This window comes from Muntiacus reevesi, chromosome 6 (genome assembly GCF_963930625.1).
Source record: "Muntiacus reevesi chromosome 6, mMunRee1.1, whole genome shotgun sequence".
In the NCBI taxonomy this organism is placed as follows: Eukaryota; Metazoa; Chordata; class Mammalia; order Artiodactyla; family Cervidae; genus Muntiacus; species Muntiacus reevesi.
In genome coordinates this window covers 82,131,390-82,158,104 of record NC_089254.1, presented here as the reverse complement: position 1 = coordinate 82,158,104, position 26,715 = coordinate 82,131,390, and the positions used below count along the sequence as shown (strand labels likewise).

Below are 26,715 nucleotides of genomic sequence, written 5' to 3'. Positions count from 1 at the left end.
TCAAGTTCTTCTATGTTCTGTATTTAAAAAATAAAAAAATCAGAAAACTGTACATGTAGATCGAATCCTTTTATGAATGAACTAGGATCTTCTTTCCACATTGCTTTGTTTTGTTGCAGTGAAAAAAGATTTTCTCAGCATTCCTAAGTTTTAGAGTATATGGCACTTTAAAAGCATTAGAGTGTACGGCACTTAAGAAGAAAACATGTGGGAAATGCATAGCACAAGGACCAGTTGGTTAGTTATCCTAACAGTGTGGTTCTTCATAAAATTTATTATATTATATAACTACATTGTCAGGTGTACAAATACCTTTGGAAATGTAGATTACATTAACTTGTAAGAAAATGTGATGGACTTCTTTGGAACAATAAGCTTCTCCTATACTATTTCATAATCCTGCATTATAACCATGAGGGAGCACCAGGAATGGTAGAGCTATTTTCTTAGTTGTCTGCTACAAATACCAAACTGTTCTGAAAAAATCAGAGACTTCATTGATAAAACAAACTGTTTCATAGAAGGAAATGGAATAACCTAGTAGTCATGAGCACAAACTTTGGAGTATAGATATAAGATGAATCTTAACCCTGCCACTTATATAAACTTAAATAAGTAAATTATTTAATCTAAACTTAGCTTTCTACCTCTGTGAGCTCAGTCTCCATGCAAAATGAAAATAAGAACCATCTCATCATGGTTGGTATAAGAATCAAATGAAAATTGGACTGATGAACTTGAACTTCCCATGGAGGTAGAACGGAGGTTTTAAAAAAACACCAGATACTTTTATAGTCAGATTATTATTATATAATATATAATATAGGTAGCATTATTAATATAAAATCATAGTAATAAGAATGCTTCACAGCTCTTAATAAATTCTATTTATTCTTCTTTATACTTTACTGTTTCATTTTTGTAGTATATCTATTCTTCATTAAAAAGCCAAAATGAATAAATTTAAAACAAAATAACATCTAATAGAAACTTCTATAATTCTAGCCTTGCATATTTGGATGAACAAAGCTATATTTAAGCAGCATTGAAAAAACAAAAAAAAAAGACAATTTGGCTTTTCCCTTCAGTTCATTTTTAATAGAATCACAAGCTGTATTGTTTCTAATCATGCCCTTTCCTTTGATCTCAAAGGAATCTCAAAGTATTTCTGGAGAGTATAAGAATCTTATTGTAAAGCTAGATTCATCTCAGCTGCCCCTCATATCACAGATGAGAAAACTGAGGCATAGAGAAAGCAAGAGGCTCAGTCAAGTGAATGGTAACCTCACAGGGCTTCCACGTACTCAGCCCCCGTAGCTTCTGTGTTGATGATGTCTTTCTCTGGTGTGTTCACGACCAGCCCTCAGCTAGTAAGTCCAGAGCAAGTCTTTATCACACTCCTCCTGCATGCCTCTGGGTTGAGCTGGTTGATAGATGTAGATTAGGTTGAACACTTCCTGTATTATAAACGTAATAGACTGGTTTCACTTTTCCTTAAATATAGCCCTTAATCCTATTCCAAACCAACAAAAAATCCACACTTTAGAACTTTCAAAATGCTTTTGTTTTGAGGATCTGTTCTGTGGAATCAAATATAATTATTTCTGGGGGATGCCTTGAATAGAGGGGGGATGAATGGAATTATTACATCAAATGTACATTTTAGTGTTAAGAAATGAGAAGTGAGTGACCACGAATTTAATTATGTCAAACAGATGTACTGTGGACCAAAGGAGCACTCCATGTATAAAGCATTTATATTTACTTTTTAATGTACTGGTGAAACTGTAAGATATTCACTTTTCTAAATATTTTGTAGCTCTCTAAAGCCACAACATGATCTTAAAGGATTCTTTATATTTATCAGATTTTTCAAAACCTTCACCTTTTCAAAACTATTATTTGTTCTTTTATTCAATTCATCTTAACATTTAAGAGGTACATACTTCCTCAGATGAGATTTTCTAGATGGTATTTCATTTCAACACAGTGACTTGACTCTGATAAAAACAGACAGCTTCTCTTGAAGTAAATGAAGAAATACATACATACTGTGGAAATTTAGCCATTCCATATCTGGGGGCACTAAAAAGTATTGGTTGTGTTTTTGTGGTGTTTTTTTTTTTCTGTTGTTCACCTATTGAGATGAGACTAGCTGGAGAAGAATGAAAATATATCAACTAGTTGTACCAATTCATAATCAATAAAAAAACTAAACACTTAAGCAGAAAATAGATCATAGATTTGTTCCCCAGCAAAGCAGTTATTTTTACCCAGCCATCATCATCAGAAGCCGCATTATGACAAATGATTTGCTCGAAGCCGCTGTAATACATGGACCCTATGGGGTCCTGTGATTCAGATTTAGGAATATCAGCCCCAGAGGGTCTGAATACATTGTGCATTAGTATGTATTGAGACCTCATTCCAGGTGGCAAGCGACTGGACTTTCTTAAAAAGAAAAATATATAAAACTTCCAAAATAAAGGTAGAGTGCTTGTTTCCAGGCAAGAAGTGTTATATTGCATTGAATCCTCTTGCCTCCAAATGTTATAAATTAGGCAGAAAAGGGAGCCACGCATATTTAATATATTTGTTTTGTATTTCCACTAGTCAAGGGAATAATGAAATTCCTTAACTACTTCTCTTTAACTTGCATGAAGAAAGCACGGTGTGTTGCTAAATCTCTTTTCAACCAGCACTGCCGAGAAACAACTTTAATCCTTGTTAGAAAATTGCCGAGTCTGGGGCTGACAAAGAGCTCATGCTTGTTCCATTGTCAGAGCTCCCGGCCCCAAGAGCAGCGCCCTTTAGAGCTGCGTGGATCCCGCCCGGCTCAGCTGCACTATTTAGGAGAGGAGGTTTGTCAATTTCTATTGACAATGGAGAGAGTTTTCAGGGCCTGTAGCAGTGCTGACACAGTTGGGGATCAATGCCAGCCATTCAGAATGCACCCTCTTTCATTGCTTTGGTTTGTTAATTCAAGACTAAAGGTCCACTGAGGGGGTTCAGGGTGTTTAAGAAAGCTGATGAACTGTTTAAGAAAGCTGATGAACTGCAAGCGTTTATAGCCCTGGTGTGGCAATTTCCATAGTCAGTGGCAACTCCTGGCACTAAGGGAGCTGTGTCCTTGTTGACCCTCTTGTTATTAAAAATGCACAAGTGCTGCGCTTCTCAATATTTCAACACTCTTTCATTGTCAATACCACCTTCTGAGCCCTTCAGCTTGTTGCTTGCTCTAAAGATCTTCTTAGATTGGGTTTGAAAACTTCACCTTAAACACTAGATTAGACTGATGTTCTGTTTTCCGTGCTCCTGTTGATTTGTTGAACCTTCCCAGGGCTGGAAAGCAAGTAGCAGCTTGATGGGGAGACGGGCCGCTAATATGATTTACCAGTCTACAGTCATGCACAATAAGTGTGAATAAATACAGGGGTCTCACAGAGTCAACCCTAGCCTTTCCTTTTCTTTTATTTTTGCTTTAAAAGAGATATCTCAAGAAGATGAAGTGAGTAATGCATGCCCTTACAGGAGTTGAATGAACCACAAAAAGAAAAAAAAAAAAAAACCACATATTTTTTGTTAAAGTGGTAGGCTGCTGGCATGGGTTGATGGAGGGAAAAAAAAGAGTGCAGAATATACACTTACTGCTTTATTCCTAAGTAGACCAAGGAGAGAATAAAGCAGTGATGCCGTACCCATGACTTGAGTGCAAGCTCCAGCGCCCCTTCGTTGTCATCCCCTGAAGGGAAAAGTGAATAGTCAACCAAGTTGCTTTATAAAATTAACTTTTCCAAACTGAAAGCACATTTTCTAACAATCACACTTCACTGCACATTCACCCCTTTCAAATTTTTTTTTCTTTGTTTTGGGGGATTGGTTTGCTTCGGTAGAGCTGGTGGGTGGGTGAGGGGAATGAAGCTAACTTACCTTTGAAATCTTTTCTCAAAATAAAAAAAATGGGACCTACCATCCTCCACCCAAAAGAACATTTCTATTCCAGCTCCAGAAATATGGAAATGCTACTGACATCTGTTTTGTTTGGTGGTTTTATTTTTTTGGTGTGTTTGTGTGTTTCACCATATACAAGAAAGAAGCAGTCCTAGTGAGGGTTTTTTTTTGGTTTGTTAGCTTATTCTTCATAACACCATAAACTCTAAGCTAAGCTGCTTATTTCTCTTTTGCTTGCTTTCGCTGAAATTCTTCAAAATGCTTTGACTTGGGAATTAAAATTATGCATGATTAGTGGGTGAAATAATTTCTCTTATAGAATGTTCCTTGTAGAATAATTTGTTTGCCTTTAAAGCAAGATGATGATGCAGTGGCTTAAGCACTTTATTAACATTAATTCTTTTTCTCTGTTTTTATAGTTAACTTTAGATGTTTGATTCCCAAATTATTATTCTTTAAAATTACAGTTTTGGCATTGTGTTACAGAAGTTATATTAATAATAAGTTTCTGTGTTATATTAGATGTCCTTTCAATTATCGCTTAATCATAAGTATCATTTACATATAATAGAAAAATGAAGTTATATTAATTTTAAATTATCTGTGGATTTTTTAAGAACATAAGATGCATAAGGAGTAATTTTAAGAAAGCATTTTCATTTATCTCAAATTCATACAACTTACCACATATATAGTGACTTTACAGTCTGACAGCCAGATTATTGCATATGTTATAAACTTAGTACAATATATCATATTTTGTCTCCTAACTAAATTACCCCTTGAAGAAGCACTATAATTTAAGAGTTATAACCATTACAGCTACATTTTACCTTTCAAGTTACTTGGAGAGTGGAGTAGAGGTAAGGGTGTTATGTTAGTTCAGTATACTCATATTTAGTATCACCAATACCTCTGAGTGTTTGCTTGCATTAAAATAGGACTCAAGAAGTTGAGGCTATCATTTAAAATAAGTAGAGGATTTAAATATCAGATACTAATCTATTAAGATTTAATATGTCAGCTGAAGTACTGAATTTATTATTTTTTAAGAATTTAGGATTATCTTGTTTTATAAAACTTATATCTGATACCTTTACACGTTCTGAAAGTTAGGAAAGTAATCATTAGGAAAAAGTAAAATTGGGTACATGAATAACATTAAAAAAAAAAAACATAGCCCATCTCACATTTTAAAAACTAGAATGTTCATTCATCCGTTTGATATCACAGTATTCATTTTCAAATAGCTTATTTTATGCATGTGTGTCCAGTATATCTACCAATTAATAGAAATAAGTCTGATGAAATCTTAAACCAATTCATTTTTACATTATGCTTAAATTACCATTCCTTATAGTAAATTTTGTTAGAACATGTTATAAAATACAAGTCCAGGTGAATTTCAGATTTACATCACTTGAGATTTCTTTTAGAAATTTGACACGATTTACTGCTTTATTGTGGAAGAAATATTTTTTTCTGTTTGAATACCTAACAACATATGAACGTGCATATGTGATCTGCGGTGTCACTGTTTTTGTATATACAAGCAAAGCACAAAATCCCTTCTCTCTCAAAAACTCTTTTGTCACTTCCTAAATGCTACATGGACATTGATATTTCTCGCAGTTACCTGAATGAATAGCATTATTTTCTTACAGTATTACCTAAACCTGGCTCTGGCATATGAGTACCAGTTACCTTAAAATGTCATCACTAATGGCAGATTGCCTTTTCTTGAAAATGGGAACAAAATCTCTTCTTTTACAATGCTCACAGACATTATATAGGAGCAAAAAAGTACATTAGAGGAGAATTTTAGTTTTCCCCTCAAGAGCGTTTTCATAAACAGAAAACATGAACCCTCCAAAAACACTTGCAAAATGAAACAGATTGTTTTCCTTTATAATTTGGTCAACTGACATCTGTTTTTGTAATTCTTATAAGACACAAGAATTCCTGATTCCTGATAATGTTCCTTTCTAAGATCTGAAATCTTTATTTTAGGTGGTTTTAAGCCATCTTGGCAAATACTTAACAACCAGTAATAGATAAAGGTGTTTTGGGGGATTAGAGGTTAGTAAACTGTGGATGTTTTTGGCCATCCCTCCTTTAAAATGCTGTTTCTAGGTATTGCCTACATGCATTATGGCATCTACTGATTTTTACATGACCTACAGATTAATGGGAAATTTCCCTTTGAAAATAATTTACCCATTTTTTCCCTGCTGCTTGGCAGTCCATTCAGTCCCACATCCTGTATTTAGTACCCATTGTTACCTATAAATTACAAAGCAGGCCGCTAGGCTGCAAATGCAAAAACACTGTTTCCCATGAACATGTTGCAGCTGAAAGACTGTAATGTTAATTCACATAAAGCACAGCCCGGGTCAATTTAGCAGATTCTCTAGCAAAACGTACAATTCTGTTAACAGAAATTATAGCATTATTGACTTCAAGTGCCGATCTGTGGTCATTTCGCAGTGTTTCATTACCCCCTCATTACCGAATCTGTTAAATGAGTACTGCAGAGGTGGTTTTCTTGTTTTGTTCTCCTACCTTCTGCCCCCATCCTTCTTTGCAGCAATGGTACAGCAGCTCCATGAAAGTCATCTGTGTGTGGCTGGCTGATAGATTAGACCTTCAGCTTCATATTTACCAACTGAAGACACTCATCAAGATTGTGAAGGTAAACAAAATGTGTTGAGATGTGAATTGCCCACCAAGCTATAAAGAATAATGGCAAGATATTGACATATAAGAAAATCATATTTAATAGAACCGAGTGGATGTAAGTACTTTAAAAACATCACTGTTGGCAATGATGCACTGCTGTTTATTCCATCTTCAGCGAGACTATGAAATAAACACAAAGATTTATCGTGTTTCCACTAATAAAAAGTATTTTGTTACCAAGGAATCACATTTTAAGATAATATGCATAAAGCCCCTACCATATTTACCTAAATGTAGTATGTCCATAATAATTCTGTATTAATTATCTTAGTTACAGCAATGTTTTTTCCTCATACATTTCCTTCATATTTATTAACATATCATTAGAGGGTTTTGAATTGTATTTGCCCCTAGGACAAGGAGAATCTCCATTATTTTTGTTATATCCTGATATGAAAGTAAAACGTTGTCACTGCCTGAATTCTTTTGGAAGCACACCCCAATATGTGAGAGTTGATCAGTGTGAGTGTTGGGGACCATCCATAACCACTAACAGATGTAATCTCAGTTCACCAAGACTGTCTTGACTTATGCTTTTCAAGAGTATACTTAGTGAAGAGGGACTTTAAGATAATATCTTTTTCACACCTTTAAAATTCACATGATTTTTCACACCTTATAAATTCTAGTAGAAATGCAGAATGTGCCACAGGTATAACTTTTTCCTAAAATTGAGACAAATTCTACATTTTGGCTGGCAACAGAACTCTAAGCTATTGCAAACCAGCGGTTCTGGGCTACAGTCCTTGGGGTCGCGAAGAGTCAGGCACAGCTGAGCGGCTAACACTTTCACTTCACTTTCATGTATTTATATATGTGTGTGTGTGCCTATATATTTGTATGTATCTTTATGCACATATATACATATGTATATATATTCATGTGTGTATGTGCACACACACACACATATATGCAGTGGTTCTGACAATGTCATTCCTGATATAACATTGGTAATGTTATATCACCTGAGAACTCAGACATGCAAATTCTTGGGCTCCACCCCAGAGCAACTGAATCAGAGTGTCTGAGAGCCATACCTGGCCATCTGCACATGAACAAGCCCTCCAGAGGATTCTGATAGATGATAAAGTTTGAGAAGAACCATTGTATCACATCGTTAAAAGTTTTATTCATATTAAAATATTTTCCACCATTCTCATGGTTCCTGAAGTCTCATTAGATTGCAGATTCTTTTGTACCATAGACACAGAGGTTATCATAGATTAAAGTACCCACCGAGAGGAAAGTTCTAAAGTCAGAAATTGGCAAATCTGCTCGAACAGGACCAGACCTATGATGTCACAGTGATAGCAATCATGATTAGTCATAAACAGCAAGTAAAGTTATAGCCATCCAGTAACTTTTATACACTAAACACATTCTGTTTCAATCAACAAACTACCTTTGATCTAGAAGACTTTTTACCAGGTGTTATTTATTTTACAAAAAACTGAAATCACACCACGATATGTTCATATTTGCTTTAGCTCTTCTATGATTTCTTCCTTGTTTCTATAAACGTGACTTGGAGAGCTTTCAAATGAAGTTTGTTTTTCATAAAAGAGAATCAGAATAATCTGTGTTTATGTTCTAAATATATGTACATGTTAAGACTGCAGTCAGTAATGTGACTAATATTAGGATTAGCTTAGGATCAGCTAATATCCCTTAGAATCAGCCATATTTTCAAGCTAATATCTACTGTGTTCAGGATGTCAGAAATTACATACTCAGGTGACTGGTATTAGTTGATAGGTTGGTAAACTCTTGTTTTTAGAATAAGAATCTGAATGTTTTATTAACCCATCATTTTTTCTTTCAAAGTCATTCCTTTTCTAATGTTCACTAGTCATTCACATAGTTAGCAGGAAAAATGATTAATAATTTTGTTAATTAGAGGGTGACATTTCCATTTAATTCTAAGTCAATCTATTTATCTTGTTTTTTAATCTTATTTTAATATAGTGTTCATTATGGCTACCAGCAATCAAGACTGATAAATATGAAATTAAATTTCATGTATATATGTTTGACTTTCCAGGTTTTATTTTTCACAAGCAGGCCCCCAAACTCAGTCAATACTTTCTTGGGCTGATGCATTTAATCAAATCCTAGTGCTTTATTTAATAATTAAAAGTGATTATTTTTACAGTGAAAATTAGGATGAATTAGTGTTCTAATTATTTTTTTCTACTTTGAATATAAGCAGACAGTAGCCAATTATAAATGCATCATTCTTTGGAGCCTATATAGTTATAATGTTCATTTTCCAGTGAATTTAAGCAGCTATTAGACACCACATGTATAGAGTTGTGCAGGCTCTGAGTAGGCTGTCCTTCCATCCACATCACATAGGCTAGACCTGCCTGTTACAGCAGAGCCATGCATTCTACTCGGGAGCCCAGCTACTAGACTCTAGAAACCTGGCCCTTGCAAGCATTGTTATTCTTCTGTGCCCACGGAGACCCAGATGCCATCAAAATATCTGTGATAACCAGTTCTGCCCCACAAAGACACCTAGACAGTCATTGGTTCATTTGTGTTGCTCACTGGGAAAAAAACAAATTGCAATAAGATTTTCACAGAAGATGTAGGATGAAGAAATTAACAAAGTTGTACTATCAGAATGATTTATTTGGGGAAGGGTAAAATAGAATCCTCAAATAAAATGGCTGATGGATTGCTCTTCTCCCTAGAGGCCATTTGACATTTTGAAGCAGTTAACATAAATGAGCTGCCTCTTTTACCAGGAGAAAAGACAAGTGAGCAGCACCCCGCGGCAGGCACTTGTCTTAAATAAGAGCCAAGCAGACCTTCTTGGCAGCCACAGAGGATCTCTAAGTGTCAAAAACATTTTATGAATTCTAGAGAGAGAGGGAGATTGCAAGGGTTCCTGCCCTGCAGTTCCCCTAACGGCTTATCACTTCCTAATAAAATAAGGAAGCAGAGTCCCATTTTATACAAACTACAAAGCCTTTAAGATGGCAAATCCACACTACAGCTCTGTCCTAGCCAACTTATTGATAATTAGAGTAAATGTAAAGAAAGCCATTCCAATATAATAAAGTAGGACTCACAAATTCAGTATATAATTGTCAGGGGAACAATAATACTTTATTTCAGATGCTTTATCTGTAGATGAATATTTTTGTGTGCTTGATATATTTTAATCTGTTAGACTGTTAGAGGCTTGAACACAAATCTCCTATGTAGCAATACCATGCAAACTAGTTTCCAGATTTTCTAGACAAAATTGACCTAACAGAGTTACTTTTTGGGTTCTGGAGCAAATTACATAAGTTTTGGTGTGAAATATCATCTTAGTAATAATAAGGTTTAATGGTTTAGAGGGCTTCCCTAGTGGCTCAGAGTAGTTTAGAAAGAGGCAATAAGGATGGTAGGTTTTATGTGTCTTAATATAAAATATTAAAATCAAATTAGAATAGTTTTGGTCATCTAAGAAAAAAAAACACACTAAACTCTTCTTGCTGTTGAGATGCTGACCTCAGATACAGTCCATGTTCCTCACAGTTCAGTTTATTTTTTGGACATGTGGTGGACTTCTCAAATATGCATTTTATTTATGACAAGAGAATATCACTTCTGAAATGTGAATGATTCCATAGGGCATAAATCAAATCCTAGATGACAAGAAGATAAAATGTGAAAATACCAATGACTCCACTACCTTGTAATGGTTCTGCTCCTTCCCAGAAGTCTGTTCATAACCCAGGTGTGTATATCCAGGGGCTTAAGATGCCATCCGTCACCACTTCTGCCCTCACATGAATAAGCACCTTCAGCTGAACTATCTGAATATCATGATATTTTCCTTCTAATTGTGTTAAGTGAAATCAGGCATCCCATAATGTCTCAGCTATTGGAGTTGTTACATTGGGCCAGAAAGTACAACATTCCTTCTTCTTCTTTGACTTTTTTCTTCTACTAAGTGCAACCTCCAAAAAAGTGACTTTTAGCAATCATTTAGACCAAAAAACTGGCATGTGGATATGTACTGATGCTCTGGGACAATCCATTGAAACCTGGCTGTTTAGTATTCTAAATCTAATATAGGACAGGAAAAAAAAAAAAAAAAAAAAAACCTTTAAAGATATTTAGCATTTTAATGGCCTTGGAAGTGTTTCTATAGAATAAGCTATCTTTATTTATGCTTTGTTCCCCCATTCAACTAACTACAACTTTAAAAATCAATAATAAAATGCCAGCCTTGTTTAGTCATAAAAAAGTCACATGTAAAGAAAGTCTCACTTAAGGGGAAAAGTAAAATGAGGAAAATTCTATAGTTTACATATCTTAAGAGCCACAGAAATCGGAGTAGTGTAGTTATTTCTATTGTTACAAAGCACTGTATAAACAATAAAATGGTATTTGTTCTATTTTTGACACATAATACACCAAATAATTTACTGTTTCACAAAAGTGTAAATATGCCTTTCATTAATCCACCAACAGAAGCTCAATGCTGGAATTTAGCACTTCACATACCAAGTCAATTTCAGAAGGGCAAAATTCATAGACATTTAGGTTCTCACAGATTTTTACCCAGTATACATATAAATAAACTTTATAATTCACCAATGCTAAAAATGCAGACTTGTTTTAGTGATAATAGAATTAATCCTCTTCCCTCCACACCCCCCACCAAAACCTAATGCAGTGTATAAAATGTATTTTTCAATCCTCAGTTAAAAAACTAAGAATACCTTCAGATTAAAAATGTACATAAGTATTTATCATTTTACTTTTGTTACAGGTTATTCAAACAGTAAATGTTGTGCAGTTAGTAATATTTTGGTTAAAACTCATTTGTCATCTGACAGTCACAACATTTTGATCTACTCAGGGTAATTCTAGTTTGAATAGCATTATCAGAAGTCTCACATTTCATTTTCTCCCCGGAACTATACCTACAGGATGACTGGCATGGGCAGCTAAAATCTGAATCCATTAGTAAATTGTACCAGGTCATTTTTGAATACCAACTGAGTATATATACATTTAAACATGCACATATGCATCCATAGGGGCTTCCTAGGCGGCGGCGATAGTGGTAAAGAACCCATCTGCCAATGCAAGAGAGGCAGGTTCAATCTCTGAGTTGGGAAAATCCCTGGAGGAGGACATGGCAGCCCACTCCAGTATTCTTGCCTGGAGAATCCCATGGATAGAGGAGCCTGGCAGGCTACAGTCCATTGGGTCACAAAGAGTCAGACACAACTCAAGCAACTTAGCACACATGCACGCATATACATCCGTACATATAATCTGTAATGGATCTAAGCAGTTTCTCTCTCCTTCATCCAGAAAACCTATAGGGACTTCCGACTGCAGGGTGTGCTGGAAGGCACCCTGAACAGTAAGACCTATGACACCCTACACAGACGTTTAACAGTAGAGGAGGCTACAGCTTCTGTTTCAGAAAGTGGAGGACTTCAAGGCATCACGATGAAAGACAGTGATGAAGAAGAAGAAGGCTGATGACACGCAGCTCTGCAGAAGGAAGGAGGATCTTGACTTTATTTTGTACCTGTTCTTGTAATTATATTGATTGTTTGGACCAAATATAAATGCTTGTATTTCATGCTACATTTAAAAAGTTAATGTGGAATTAGAGTTAAAGGAGAAAATGTAAGTATTTTTTTAAAAAACAGCCTTTTTTGTGTAGCTTGATCTAAAATGATGACCTTTGGCTGGCTCTGTGATTGGAACATGAATCTTTTTTTGAAGAAGATTTGACTTTTGTTTTCTGTAATAACATCAAAGTCATGTCCTGTGTTGTGAAGTGAGATATGTATTTCTCATGATACAACATTGTGAGAATAAGCCACTTCAAATCACTGTGCCAGTCCTATCTTATGTACCCTTGTTAAAATGGTGTGTATTTGACAGTTCATCATTTATGTGCAAAGTTTGTCTCCTAGTTAATTTATCATTGTTGTGATATGTAACCTTGGTTCTCAGCACTCCAAATTGGTCTGCAGATGTATTCCTGGGCTTAAAGGATCACCAAACCCAAATATAGACTAGATTATCCAATGGACTTGTCTTATTCCATTCAGAATATGTCTTCTTTCAAGTATAAAAAAAATCCCAAAGTGTGGGTAATAAGTGTGCTGCCTTTAACATGCCATGTTCTGCTTCTCAGTGTAACAGCTTGCAGGCAATAGAAGTCTGCTTGGTCCTAACCACCTCTGTATTTATTAGAATTGTATAAATTAAATGCAGTAAAAAATGTTAGCAGTATTACAAACATCTCAACAGTTTGGCTCTGTGTTTTTATTTTGTTTATTTATAATCAAATGAGTATGAGATATTAACACTGCTTTCCAGCTAGTAGGCACACACTTGTTCAAAGAACTAGTTACTATGACAGCACATTTCCAGAGCAAAGGTAATGTTGACTACATACTCATGTACTACTAGTTAACATTATCAATTAGTATTAATAATGAGTAATACTAGAAATGCAAGTAATGTTAACTAGCAGTTGACATTAAATAATGATAATTAAGTAATTAACATTTTTTCTTCCTCCAAAATATTTTCTGGCTGTAATTTTGAATTTTTATTTATCTTTGAATTTTTTTTTCAAAAATATGTTAGCATTCATTCATAAGTAATTTATAAAATTTTTTTAAATTGTTATTTATTTATTTGGGCTGCATGATATCCACGTGGGATCTTAGTTCCCCAACCAGGGATCGAACCTACGTCCCTTGCAGTGGAAAGCACAGAGTTTTAACCACTGAAGTCCCCATAAATAATTTTTAAATGAAGTAAGTTAATGCAGAATAAGTGAAGATACCCCTGAACTTGTGTAAACATAATTTCTGAAGCACTGGAAGTAAAACAACTTCTTGGCTCTCCGCATTTATTCTGGTGCCTGACCTAGACTAGCCCACAATTAAAATACTGTAAAATACTGTGTTCCTTTAGTGCTGGGCCCTAGGGGTAGGAGACCCTGTACTACAAGATAGACAGGACAGGACATTTCTTCTCCTTTCCTGGATTAGAGACCCACTCTGTTGACAGGCAGTCTGTCTTGGAATGCTGTCCTTTCCTTTCTGGTCCACCATCACACCAATACTATCCTTTTTTCAAGTCCTCGATTGTCCAGTCATGCTACCTTCAAATTCCCAGTGGTACCCTCCCCAAGGTGGCTCTGCACAGCTCAAATTGCTTTCTACTTGGAAATGACTCACACTTCTTTTCCTTTATGTCAAATGCCTGTTTCTTTGACACAGCTTGTTTGTTGTTTAGTTGCTAAGTCTGGTAAAGAATCTACCTGCCAAGCAAGAGTCGCAAGAGACGGGAATTCGATCCCTGGGTCGGGAACATCCTCTGACGGGTTACAATCCTAAGGATTGCAAGGAGTCGAACACGATTGAGCACACAACAGTTGCTAAGCCTTGTCCAACTCTTCATGACCCTGTGGACTGTAGCCCACCAGGCTCCTCTGTCCATGGGATTTCCAAGGCAAGAATACTGCAGTGGGTTGCCATTTCCTTCTCCAGGGGATTTTCTCCACCCAGGGATCAAACCCACATCTCTGGCATTGGCAGACAGATTCTTTACCACTGAGCCACCAGGCAAATCCTTGACACAGCATATCTAAGAGTAATTGGTCCATTTTGTCCTAAAATGAATAATTGATGACCCCACTCTTAGCCATATATATATTTGTATATATCTAGCTGATAGAATTCAGAAATAAAGGGGAAGGCGTGTGTTGTAGGGGAAATTACTTGGGACCAGGAGGGTCTCGCTGCTGACCTGACCTATGTCACCCACCCACTAGCCTTCTTTGCTGGTCAGCCTCTTGTAGCTTCTCCCCAGTTTGGGTATTCTTCCCTTGTACACCCAGGGATTTCTGAAAGTTTCCTCCCCGGCTCCAGTCTCCACTGGCGCGCACAGAGGACAACAGTCAAGAGCAGGTAGTGGAGATGCTCACGGTTGTATGAGGACTGTGTGGACTCACCTTTGAGCCACAGAACGGTGTGTGGACAGAAATTTATAAAGTTACCCTGAAAAAGAATGAAAAGTTATTTTTGGGTTTTTGCCCAGAAATGCTCTTCAATATAACTGCAAATTGCTTGAAATAATATATTATTGTTCATTGGTGTGTGTAACTGTGAGGGTGAATGCCCAAGCATCTGTCTATTAAAAGGAAGCCAAGTGTTGTGTTTTTTTTTTAATTAAGAATTTAATTGAAAATCTAACAAATGTAGCACAATTTTTGAAATGAAAATAATTTTTAACTTAAAGGGAATCTCTTTACCCTCCTAAATGTCTTGAGAAAGGTCGGGGGTGGGGGGGGTAACCTTTGGACAGTTTGGTGACTGTTACAGGAGAAAATAACTAATCCAGCCGGAATGGGTTTGTTAAATAACACATCTAGAGGGAAAGTTTCTCCAAGCACTTGTTGGAGAAAAATAATAATAATAATAATGCCTTTTTCCCGGAAAGGGAAAGAGCCACACAGAGCTTAATGGAAACCTCACAGCTCCAGCTGTGGGTCGTTCTTGTATTCACGGATTTTTCCACTTGAATTCCCTTTAGTTCTTGTTCATTGTCCCTCGCTCTGGAGAAAGGATTTCCTGCTACTTTTTGCAATAACCGCGCGGGGAAAGCGACTCGGGGCCCCCGCCGCGCCCCCAGGGGCACAGCCGGTCTGGCCCCGCGGCGACTGAGGGTGAGGGGGTCCCTGAGCTCCAGGAAGGCGCCCTTAGTGGGAAAGCGGCCGCTCAGCCACCGCCACTCCCGGACCCTGAAACCCTTTCCCTCTGCCGCGAGAGAGGCGCGCCCGCTGCCACCCCGCGAAGGCCCGCGGAGACCCCGGACCCGGCACCCCGCGCACCCCGGGCCTCCCAGGGACCCTCCCGCCACGCCTTTGGTAAAAAGGCCGATGGAAGAAATTAGAGCAAGAGCTTGATCGCTTTTATTTCTTCCTCCCGACACAGAAGATGGAAATTTCCCGGTCCGGATCCCTAAAGGGAGGTGGCAGATCGATGTTCCCGAGAGCTGTTCAGGCGCCGCTAGCAGGGCGGCGACTCGCCCGGAGATCGCGCAGTCAGTCGGCCCCCGAGCCTCTGCGCTCGCCCTTCCCCGCATCCCCCGCCCGGCCGACAACCCTCCACCCATCCCACCGCCGCGGGCTCAGCCCGGCGCTCCGAGGTCTAGGGTGTGGGGCTTCAGAGGGTGGGGCTGAGTCCCCACGTCGCCCCCTCCCCAGTGCTGTGCAGAGAGACGCCGTGGGCGGGGGTCTCCTTTTCCCTTCAAGTACGACTCTCTGGACCCGCAAGAACCTTCCGGAAAGGCCGACGGCTCACTTGGCCCCGGAATTTCGCTGCAGATGGAGTCAAGCCTAGGGGCCTGGCAGACGCAAGGAGGAGCGGGGTGGCCCCCAGCCGCAGGGACAGCTCCGAAGTGCCCCACCCCCAAACTGGGAGCCCACCCGCACCCGGGTTTGGGCTGGAAGATGCTGCGGAGCGCACCTGCCTTCCTCCCTGTAAGGTTGAAGTAAGACATTTTAACGCAAAGCTCTGAGAACTGGGTTATCCAGAAGTCACAGGGACGGTCAACCACAGCCTCTATCCGGGTGCTATACGTGACCCTTTGAAGGGAGAAGGAGACCCTGGAGTGTGAGTTATGTATCTAGAGAAAGGAAGCTAGGCAACAATGCGATGTGTTTCCCCAGATGAAAAAGACCCCGATATAAAGAACTACCCAGAAGCGAAGGCACTGACAGCTTTATGGGGAACCGTAAAGCCACGACCTTAGAGCTAGAAAAACTTAGGTTTGAGTCCCAGCACCTACACGTTGTCCCCTCGTCCGAGCTCTTGTCCTTAGGCAAGTTACTTAAACTCTCTGTAAAGAAGGTAATTGTGAGAGTTAGAGACGTGTAAGAAGTCGTGGCCATTGTTAATTTTTTAAAAAAATGTATTTCTTTTTTGGCCATACCACGGGGCATGTGGAATCTTATTTCCCTGACCGGGGATTGAACCCGCAGCCTACTGCAGTGGAAGTGCAAAGTCTCAACGGATGGACCGTCAGGGAAGTCCCCTGTTAACTATTTCTGAATGTAGGAGTGGATTCAGAAGAAACTGTGGGAGGTCAGCCTCTGCCAACATACACGACCACTCTCCAACAGCCCAGTTCCTCCGGGTTGGTTCAGGGTCCTTCTTGATCACAGTCATTTCGGCGGACCTTTAGCCCGGTCCCTGGCATGTCCGTGGACTGGCTAGAACTGTCCAGTTCCAGGGTTATTTATACGGCCAGCGTGGTGGGAGGGGAGGAGACAGGGAGAGTCAAGTCGATTATCTCCAAAGAGCGCCAGCATTGCTCAGCCTTGCGGTTGGGAGGGGAGGCCGCTGGAGACGTGTCTTGGGGTCCACATGGGTATATTGTTAGCCAAGGCCTCCGAAACTGGATGGTTCCAATCTGGGGGTGTCAAACCACAAGCGAGGAATCCCAGGCCTCGGCCCTGTGCCCAGTAGGTTGAGTTCAGGAGACTTACAAGGACAAATTGCTGTTCATTAATGTTTTGCAAAGTTTAAGGAGGCTAGAAGGACGTCCTGAGTCAGCCCAGAGATGCTCTCACAGAAAGCGCTTGGAAAATACGAAGCGGCACCAAGAGAGAGGCAGAGGAGGTCAAAGGCCATCCCGACCTCGGCCTTCGTGACCTCAGCCTTGGCAGCCAAGTATAAACGGCAGCGTTGAGGATGACCGCCAGCACGGAGTCTTGCCCGGAGCGTTGAACTGACAGCTCTTGTAGGCTGTTGGATAAACGCCAATAGCGTGGAGACCCTGCGTGGGACGAGGGCGCGGTCCAGGGTCACAAACCAGGATGCCCGTGGTGGGGGAGACGCCAGCCCCGGATAATGCCGGGGCCAGGCACGCGGTGGCCTTGCGGAGGTAAAAACCGATCACTCACCAAATAGAAAGATTCCGAGCCCTGCTTCGTGCCAGGACTAGAGCTGCTTTTTTTTTTTTTTTTTTTAAATAGTGGAGGGATGTTCCTCGGGCCGTCAGTCCTTTAAGATATCCTGCTTGCACCTTTCTGAGTTACAGACCTAGGGAACACGATTTCATGGCCCCACCCCCAGCTTCCCACTCCGGAATGCCACGGTGACTTTTATCTCCCCTACTTTGCAATTTTCTATTAAAGTTAGCTTTATTTGTGTGCTTATTTGCAATGCAATTAAAAAATAAATCAACCAATAATCATATTCTAGATTTGTCTGAAATCTCCTTTCCTGTTGTCCATCCCTTGGATCAGCGGTTTTCTGGTCCGAGAGGAAGTGAAGAGTTGCTTTCAAACTCAATCTCCATCAGGCCCTGACACAGGCTTGTTTATGGAGCCTCTACACGGGTATGCACCTTTGCAAAAACTGAAAGTGGTGTGTTAAGTTCTTTTTCTACTTTGTCTATTCCAGTTTGCCTTTTTCTTTTCTCCCCCTCTCTTTTGTTAAAATAATTATTTATTTATCTATTCAGCTGCATTGGGTCTTAGTTACATCCTGCAGGATCTTCTGTTGCCGCCCACGGACTCTCCAGTTAGAGCATCCGGGCTCAGTAGTTGAGGCATGTGGGCTTAGTTGCTCCCTGGCCTGTGGAATCTTATTTCTCCCACCAGGGAATGAAACCCCTGCATTGTTGCAAGGCAGATTCCTAACCATTGGACCACTAGGGAAGTCCCTGGTTTGCCTTTTAACACCACCTCCTTTCTGACATCCAACTGGTAACACCGATCTTGGGTGTGACTGCCAGAAAGGAAACTTTAAATGCTGAAGTTTGTTGTTCAGGGTATTTCCTTAAAATGCCAAGGAAGCAAAACTAATTGTAACTTCGGAAGGAGATTTTGGTAGGGAGGTAGAAAAAAAAATTCATTAAAAAGGGTTATATTAGTAAAAGGTCAGAACTCAACAGGACTCGATTTCAAAAAGTCAAAAAGTGAAACCCAGAAATGCCAGGGGAGCAGCAGATTGTATCAGGGGAGGGCTTTTGTTAAGCACCCCTCCCCACTGCCCACATACACACCCAAAGCTGGGTAATAATTTTTTAAAAAATACATCAAAGTTGCTATATTGAAGAAGCTTATTTATAGTCATTTATTCAAACTGGGCAGTTTTGTTACACTGGGTGATTGCTAGGTGTGTTCTTTCATATCATTAGGACAGTCTATCAGAAATTTGATTAATTTTAGAAATGCATAACAGTTTCTAAAGAGATGAAATCTGCTTTAATCAAATCGGGGTTTTTGAAAAGCTTTTGTGAAAGGTTAATTCGCACATCTACAGAAGAAACTGTCCTCTGGGGAACTCAAGGCTGGATGTGGGAGAGCAGGCCCCCAAGGATAGGGAAAGTCCTCAAGGTTGTGAAGAAATAATTTAGCAAAAGGGATTCTTCAAGTGTATTTTAGCATGTCCCTGTCTATAACCAGAAAGCAAATCATTGAGCAGGACAGTTGTTTTAAAATACAGTTGTCTGAAGAACATTTGGGAAAAGTTTATAGCTTAACTTTTTAACAAGGTGATGGATAGCTTTTCATATGCAAAGTAGTTTTATTTTGAAATCTCTTTTCAATCTCAAAGCCTCCCAACAATAAAGTGGGCTTTGATTTAGTCCCATTTTACAGGAAAACAATTCAAGGCAAAGAGGAACTGCCACCATCCATTCTGGTTAACAAGGAGTCCACTAGCTGTGTGGCCCTCCACAAGCTGGCACTCCCTGGCTAGCAGGCCAAAGCAGGACGCCAAACTGGCATCATTTATTTCAGCCCTGAAAACGTCTGGGACACATTGGTAGGAGTACTTACAAAGAATAAGTTTCTTAGAGGGGAGGAAAGTTTCTCAATTTCAATGGCTAATTGAAGAAACTAGCTATAAAAGGATAGAAAGAAACAAAGAGGAGGAAAGAGGATTATTATTTACCCTTTATGGGGCAGCAGTGTGGTGGGGGCGCTTAGTGGAGGCAGAATTCACTGCATACTTGAAAAAGTAGATGTTTTCTCCTCTTAAGTTCCTGCCTATACAGGTTTAACTAAAAGCTTTAGAAATTAAAATAACTGTAAACTGCTAATGGGTTGGACTGAATGTTAGAGAATGTGGCCAACTTTGCACACAGGTTTTGCAGAGAAAGGGGAGGCTGAAATAACAGTCAGATGCAGGAAGGCAGAGATGGGAGAAAAAAGGCCTTTCCTCTTTCTCATTTCCAATGAAACCACCTCGGCAACTGAACAAGAGGGGAGCGTGCCGCTGCTCACCCGCAGACGGACTAGACTTGCCGGCCGGAAGCACTTGGCGGAGGCATAGACCAGTCCAAAGAGCACCTGCACCAGTACGCTCTCGCGCTAAAATAAGGGGGCACACTGGGATCCCACAAACCTTGTCCTTAGGTTTTCCTTTGCCCGGTGTTGCACAGGGCATCATTAAGAAAACGCCTCCAGCAGGGCTCCAGGATTTGAATTTGGGTGAGCTCCGGGACGGTGAGGGACAGGGAGGCCTGGCATGCTGCAGTCCAGAGGGGCGCCAAGAGTCATACACGACTGAGCGACTGAATAGCAGCAGCAGTTCCCAGTGGTGAAGAATCCACCTTCCAATGAAGGAGATGCAGGAGGCAGGGGTTCGATCCCTGGGTCAGAAAGATCCCCTGGCAAAAGGAATGGCTACCCACTCCAGTATTCTTGCCTGGAGAATACCATGGACAGAGGAGCCTGGCGGCCTGCAGTCTATGGGCTCCCAAAGAGTTGGATACCACCGAACCACTGAACACATACATCTGAGTTCAAATGCAGAAAGAAAATAACCTAATCCAAAAGATAAGACAGCAATTACATGTATTTTGTAGCTACTGTGTTTTGCGTTTGGGTCTTAGATTTATGTTGGTCAGGTGGAGCCAGGTTTGACAGTGGAATTTCCTATTAATATTAAAAGGTAGTGAATTTGCTTTACGGATAAAAGGTCCACGTTAGACAAATGAGGGGAACAGGTCCTTTGGAAAGTGAGGGACCCCAATTACTCTCATGTCCACTGCCTTTTGAACACAGCATACGCTCTCAATTTTTAGAACTCTTTTGCCATCAATGAGAAATCTAAATCAGCATCACTAAAGCCAATCTCTATTTCTCTCCCTTTTTTTCCCTCCCTCTCTGCCTTTCCTTTCAACACTGTTGTGAAACTTCAGTTACTCTCCCGCGTGAGCAAAAAGCTCAGGGAATGAGCGACTGTGCCAACACCGGGAACATATCCAGGCCCATGGTGCGAAAAACGGAATATGTGCTGTCGAATTATTATTTTTGTCCTTTAGGTTTACATCGACGCCCTTGTATTATGTAAATTTCTGAGAAGCTGTGAATCACAGGGTTAGACCGAAGAGGGTTCCCCCTCCACCCCCGCCTCCACTTGCAGCAGGAACCCGACCCCATTCAGCCTTTGAATGGTTCACAGCCTTGTTTCTTCCTCCCGCTTTTTACCCGGACCCAGCTTGCCTCCCCGCCCTCGACCTCGCGGGTCTGCAGAGAATCAGAGCCGCCCAGCCGTCCCAGGAGCCGCGGCGGGCCGCGTTCCGGACGTCAGCCGGCCGTCGAGGTCACCGCGGTTCGCGGAATGCGGTTTCTCTGCGGCCGAGGTCCGCGTGGACGCGGGCGGCGTAGCTTCGCGGGGTTTCCTGCAGCCTCTTCCTCTATGAGACCGAGGGGAAACTCCGAGGGCAGCAGCCCCACTGTTGGTGAAATTTAAAGGCTCAACAGAACTTAAAGAAGAGACGGTGGTAAGAGAAAAGGAAAAAATGACTTCCAAATTACTTCAAGCTAAGAAGGCAATGATTTAACCTAACATGGTAAAAGTTGTCAGATTCCTTAATGACGGATCAAGCCTCATCTTGGGATCTTCCTGGCGTGGGTGTTACAGCTCAACTCTTGGGAAAGGGTCAACAGCTGTGGGATCTGGTCTGAGAGAGGCTTTAGGGAGGGAGGTGGTGGGGATCGCAGAAGAGCGTCCGCCCCCACTGAGATGAGAATAGGGGGCCGGCCAGTGGCTGAGCGATTCCTCAGCTTCAGGGCTGGGGAAGCCCCCCGCAGGTGGCGGCGGGGGCGTTGGGCTCTGTGGACAGCCGTCCCATCTCCTCATTTGAAGAGGGGAGAAAAAAAGAGGGGCTTGACAGGGGAGAGTTCAGGACCCGGAATAAAAGGGCAAATTGGAGGGTGGGTGCAAAATGGTAAGGTAGAAGGAAATTATCTTAAAACAGGAGAATCTAGTTGGAAAATTCCCTCGCATTCCCCAGGACCGTCAGAAGACACGAACGAATTCTAAGCTCAAGCAACAGGGCCCGAAAGGATTCTTCGTGGGGGCGGGGAGGGGGGCTACAAAAATACAGTACAGGACAATGGACTGAAAGGTTTTAGGGGGAGAACTCAGAGGTATCCCCTCCCCACCGTCTCCATATAAAATTGGCTTAAGATAGTGTTCGCCGGGAAACTCAAAATGACGGGCAAAACTAATAAAAAGATGCTCTAGTTCCTTCTTGGGCGTGTCACCGCGTCAGGCTTATTTTCTTTCACCTGACAACTAGATTCAATGACCCTTCAGTTACACTCTGAGTCGTCAAAGCAAATCTATTAGCAAATGTTCTGTTCAAAAACTTTACAAACACGATTTCTCTGCCATCTGTTAACGCGGTCTTTAAACCCGATCCAGCACCCCCTCCCCCTCCCGAAACCCTTTGGAGGTTTTGGAGGACCCCCCCCCCTTCTCGCAGCCTTGGGGGGCGGAGGGAGGGCAGCCGCTGCAGGATCCGCTGGGGTGCGCGGGGAGAGGGAGGAGCGTGATCGCGCCCGGGAGGGGCCGCGGGGCCCCCGGGGCTGGTGGTGGTCCCCAGGGCCCGAGGTTGGAGGGATCAGGTCGGCGAGCGCGCGGCGCTGGCTGACCCGGCACCCCGGAGGACGAACCGGGGCCGCGGAGTCGGCTGGACCGGCACCGGCACCGCGCGGCGGGCGGGGAGGGAGGGTCGAGCGGTCGGAGCGGCGCCCCAGCTCCCGGCCCCCTCCTGGAGGCCGGAGCCGCCGCCCCCAGGCCTCTCCAAGGCCACCGCGCGGAGCCCGGCCGCCCTCGGTCTCGCTAACGTCATTTGAACTGTTTGGGGCTCCTGAGCAAGAGCCAGTGAGTGGAGACTCCGGCCGGGGAGAGTGGGTCAGCTTTTGTGTTTCACTTCGGGCTTCTATCGCCTGGCTCAGCTCCGGCCTGTATATCGGGAGTGAGGCCGGCACCCGAGCTCCCACGCCCGCACCGGGAGGCAGTCCCCTTCGGAGGCCGGGGCGGGGGGCGCCAAGGCACCGCCGAGACGGTGATGGAGGCCCAGGCACCCGAGCGCTGAAGGTCGGCGCCGGACGCTCCGACGGCCGGGGTCCCGGGAAGTAACAATTTATAAACGACTCTCAGAAAGTTCTTTCTCGCCCAAAGATTGTGATTTACCTCGATTGCTTCTCCGTTTGCTAAGCTCGTTCATTGCTCTGTTATTTGAGTGGTCATGTCGACTTTTATTTCGTGAGAGATAAGGAGGAAACTTGGAAAATAAAAACCGCTCTAAACCTCGTGCGTAATATCAAGGAAAGATTCGCGTTGTGTGTTAAATACAGTTTTTATTTTGACCAAAAAAGCACCTTTAAAAAAATATCCCGACTGCGGCAAAACGCTCAGCGGTCAATTGCATAACCGTGCTATCAGTGCAGGACAAGAGCCTACTTGAGGTATCCTTCTTCTCATTGTTCACTTGCCGGGTTTCAGTAACATCGTTGTAAATTACCAGCAAAACTTTGCGTTTTTTGTTGCTTAACTTCTAGGCAGCTCCTCCAATACGTTGGAGAAATTGGGTTGCTTGTTTATAAACTTCATTTTCCATCAAGTCCAACCCTGAATCGCAGCCTGGTAGTCTGCAGGGAAAACAGCTCACAGGCCTGTGGGAACGGGTGAGAAAAAGCCCAGCGTTAGTGGAAGGGCAGAAGCAGACCCAGGGCAGGTATCCTGCCCGCTCATTACCAGCTCTCACCTTTGGGGCTCTTCATTTACTCTGACAAACTGACCTAGTATGCAAATGCTGTTTTGAGGGGAATAATTTCATTTGGTTTAAGGGAAACCCTAATATGAAAAAAAGAGTAACAACAAAGACCTAGGGATAAACAAGCCATTTCCCCACCCCTCCTCCCTCAAAAGAAAGGAGGGGTCTTCCAGTTAACTAACCTCCTAAACTCCTAACCTGTGATACTTACTGCCTTTCAAGTGCTTTATGAAATTAGCAGGAATTCCTTATTTGTTACCAAACTAACCAAAAGCAAAAGTAGAAGCCTTAAATCTGAACTCTTGGCCCATGTATTTGTTAATGTCCTGGAAAGTTAGCCCTCACTAATCAGAGGAACACAACAGACTTTCCTTGAACTCTGCAGACCCTTCCCATTTGTGTCCTATTCCATCTCCCGCCTCCATCACACACAAGAAATACAAAAGACCAGTCAGAGATAAAGACTGAGCAAAACTGTAGGAGAATTTATGAATGTTTTTCCTCCTCTAGAAAGAAGTACATTACCCCTGGTACTATTTATTAAATAGGAAAAAAGTGGGGATGAATCTAAATGCCTGGGAAAGTGTAAGAGGTCATCATCATAATCTCTTCTCTCTTTTTTAGCTTTCAATAACTAATAAGAAGCAAAAAGAAAGCTGAATAGTTGCTTTTGATTAAGAGGTGGGGGAGGTAAATGTTGGAAAGCCCTGAAAACCTTAAAAACCTTAAAAATGTGACTGGGGATGAAATAGTGCACTTGGTAGGAGGATGAATACATTATAGTATTTCCCAGTCTACTTTTCATTTTTTTAATATTCAGCAGTATTTTGTGACATCAAAGACGAAGAGGTTAAAGGTTGTGGATTATTTGGTAACTGATGGCTCTATTATATTGTCTTCTATTGCAGATTGCACTAATCATGACCCGTAATGGCATTTCCTTGTGACAGGTACGTAAATGAAAAGCCTGTGAACATTATGTAAGTTCTTGAAAAATATCAAGAACACGGGTTAGGAAGCATTGAGATGAAAATCAGATTCCCTAGAAAAAAGAAGAGAACTTTAAATTACTTTTGCAAAACAGAACTTTCTTCTTTTCTCAGAAAGTCTTAAGTTCGAGTTTGTTATCTGGTTTCTTCCTACCAAAGGTTTTTCTGCTTCCCTTACCCATCTCATGCAAGATAAACCACCCATTTGAAATTCACCTTCCATGAGGATTTAAAGTAGCCTTTCTGTGGCTGGGAAGGGGAGGGATACTTAATCGTCAGTTCTAGTGAGCAAAGGGGGATTATAGGATTCTCCAAGAAAATCCAAAGAAACCAAGTTTCTATTTTGCCATTGACAAAACAAACAGGTCTCCTTTGCATTCCTTTAACAGACAACTTTAAAGTGTTCAACTGTTATAGAAGCCTCTAAATTTGTCAAATAAGCTCTGCTTTCATCGGTACCGTTTTTGTTATTGTTATTTTCCAAATGTGCTTGGAAAAAACCCAAAGTACTGGATAAATTTGTTAATAAAATGGAAGAATTTGCTGAATGTTGTGCATTTTGTTTCAGAGTCCTAACTTAATAGAGATTTTTAAAAATTAACATATAGGTTAGTTTTTTTAGTGGAAAATATTCAGAGTGTTAGACTCATAAGACTTGGATTTATAAAGCACCTCCTCAGTCTTTAGGGTAAGGAAGATCCAGTCTAGTAAAGGACGGGTATAATTGCTACTTTGTGATATTTGTGTTACTCAAATGACACTATACTTTCACACAACGCTTATATGTGTGTCAAAAAGGCAAATCAGCAAGAGACCAGTGAAAAGCAAACCATTGAAATATTAACCCTACCAAACACATATACTTTAGCCAATAATTTTCCTTTATAGTTCAGTGTCCGATGAAGGAGAAATTTACCGGGGTCAAATCAAGGCTCTTTGCCGTTAAGGAGGAGGGAGTGGGGGAGGGGGAGAAGAGGGAGGGACACGCGACGAACGTAAAACAAACTGGTGGCATTCAGGCAAGGAGACAGGTAACGTTCCGGAAGCGGGTGAGTTGTACATGTCAGCTAAGCGCTCCAACGCTTTCCAGAGTCGGGCAGTTTCGTGCTTCTTTGCTTTTTCCTTTAAACCTGGCACTGCATCGGAGGCGTGCAGCAGTTGGGGGTGGGTGGGGTGGATTTTTCGATGTTGAGAACCGGCAGGTAGGAAAGGAAACCTGATCCGCCCCCAAAAGGCAGCAATTAAAGTCTTAACCGCGATCCATCTGTCGTGGGACCCCCACCCCCACTCTCCCTTAGCAAAACGGTCCGGCGCTCTTTGTCTGAGCAGGGGAGAAGACACAGGTTCGGCGGCCCCAACAGCAAATGGAAAGACAGTTTCCAGCCTGGGCACACCCTGGGTGACGGGGCTTGTTGGGCCGAGGACCGCTCCAAAGTGCCCCCGGGGGCGTGGTGCGTCTTCCGGGACCCCGGCCCGCGCTCTGCGCTCGCCCCATTCTGCACTTCTCTACCGCGGCATCTGTCCTCTCAGCCCGGCGCCACCTCGAGACCTGAAACCCGGCACTTGCAGGCCTAGTGGCTGAGGCCGGTCGCATCTGGACCTTCCCCCCACCTGGCCCTTCGGCTACCTTCAACTTCCAATAGGACTCACGCCTCCTCCCCCATCTCCTTAGCAATTGGGCTTCCCCCACCCCCCTCGCCCCCATCCAGCCAGCTGCTCTGCTTCGCGGTTGGGCATCTCTCTGGCTCTCCCAGCCCAGACTCTCTCGGTTTCCACTCTCCTTGGCCCGCCGGGCAGAGACGGGATAGATCCCCCCAAAAGGACAGAGGGAGTGGCCCCTAGCTTCTGCGGGGCAATGGGGTAGGAAAAATGAACTGTTTTGGAGTATTTTGAGGTCAATTTCCTCTGCTTGGGGTCCAACTTTGCATTCGGTGTGTAATTGATCAGCAGCTCAACAATTCCA

At 41.9% G+C, this 26,715-nt stretch overlaps 1 protein-coding gene across 9 annotated transcripts in view; it reads left to right on the top strand.

Moving 5' to 3' along the window:
• The window catches only part of CADPS2 (calcium dependent secretion activator 2), a 544,800-nt gene extending 531,839 nt beyond the window's left edge, over positions 1 to 12,961 (top strand). For 8 of the 9 annotated variants that reach the window (XM_065938665.1, XM_065938663.1, XM_065938662.1 and 5 more), the window contains 2 exons: positions 6,539 to 6,643; positions 12,016 to 12,961. In XM_065938665.1, the coding sequence (XP_065794737.1) occupies positions 6,539 to 6,643; positions 12,016 to 12,189 (279 nt within the window). In that variant the 3' untranslated portion in view covers positions 12,190 to 12,961. The remainder of the gene's footprint in view (positions 1 to 6,538; positions 6,644 to 12,015) is intronic. The other variant, XM_065938667.1, reaches the window with a different exon arrangement.
• Positions 12,962 to 26,715: the final 13,754 nt, after the last annotated feature.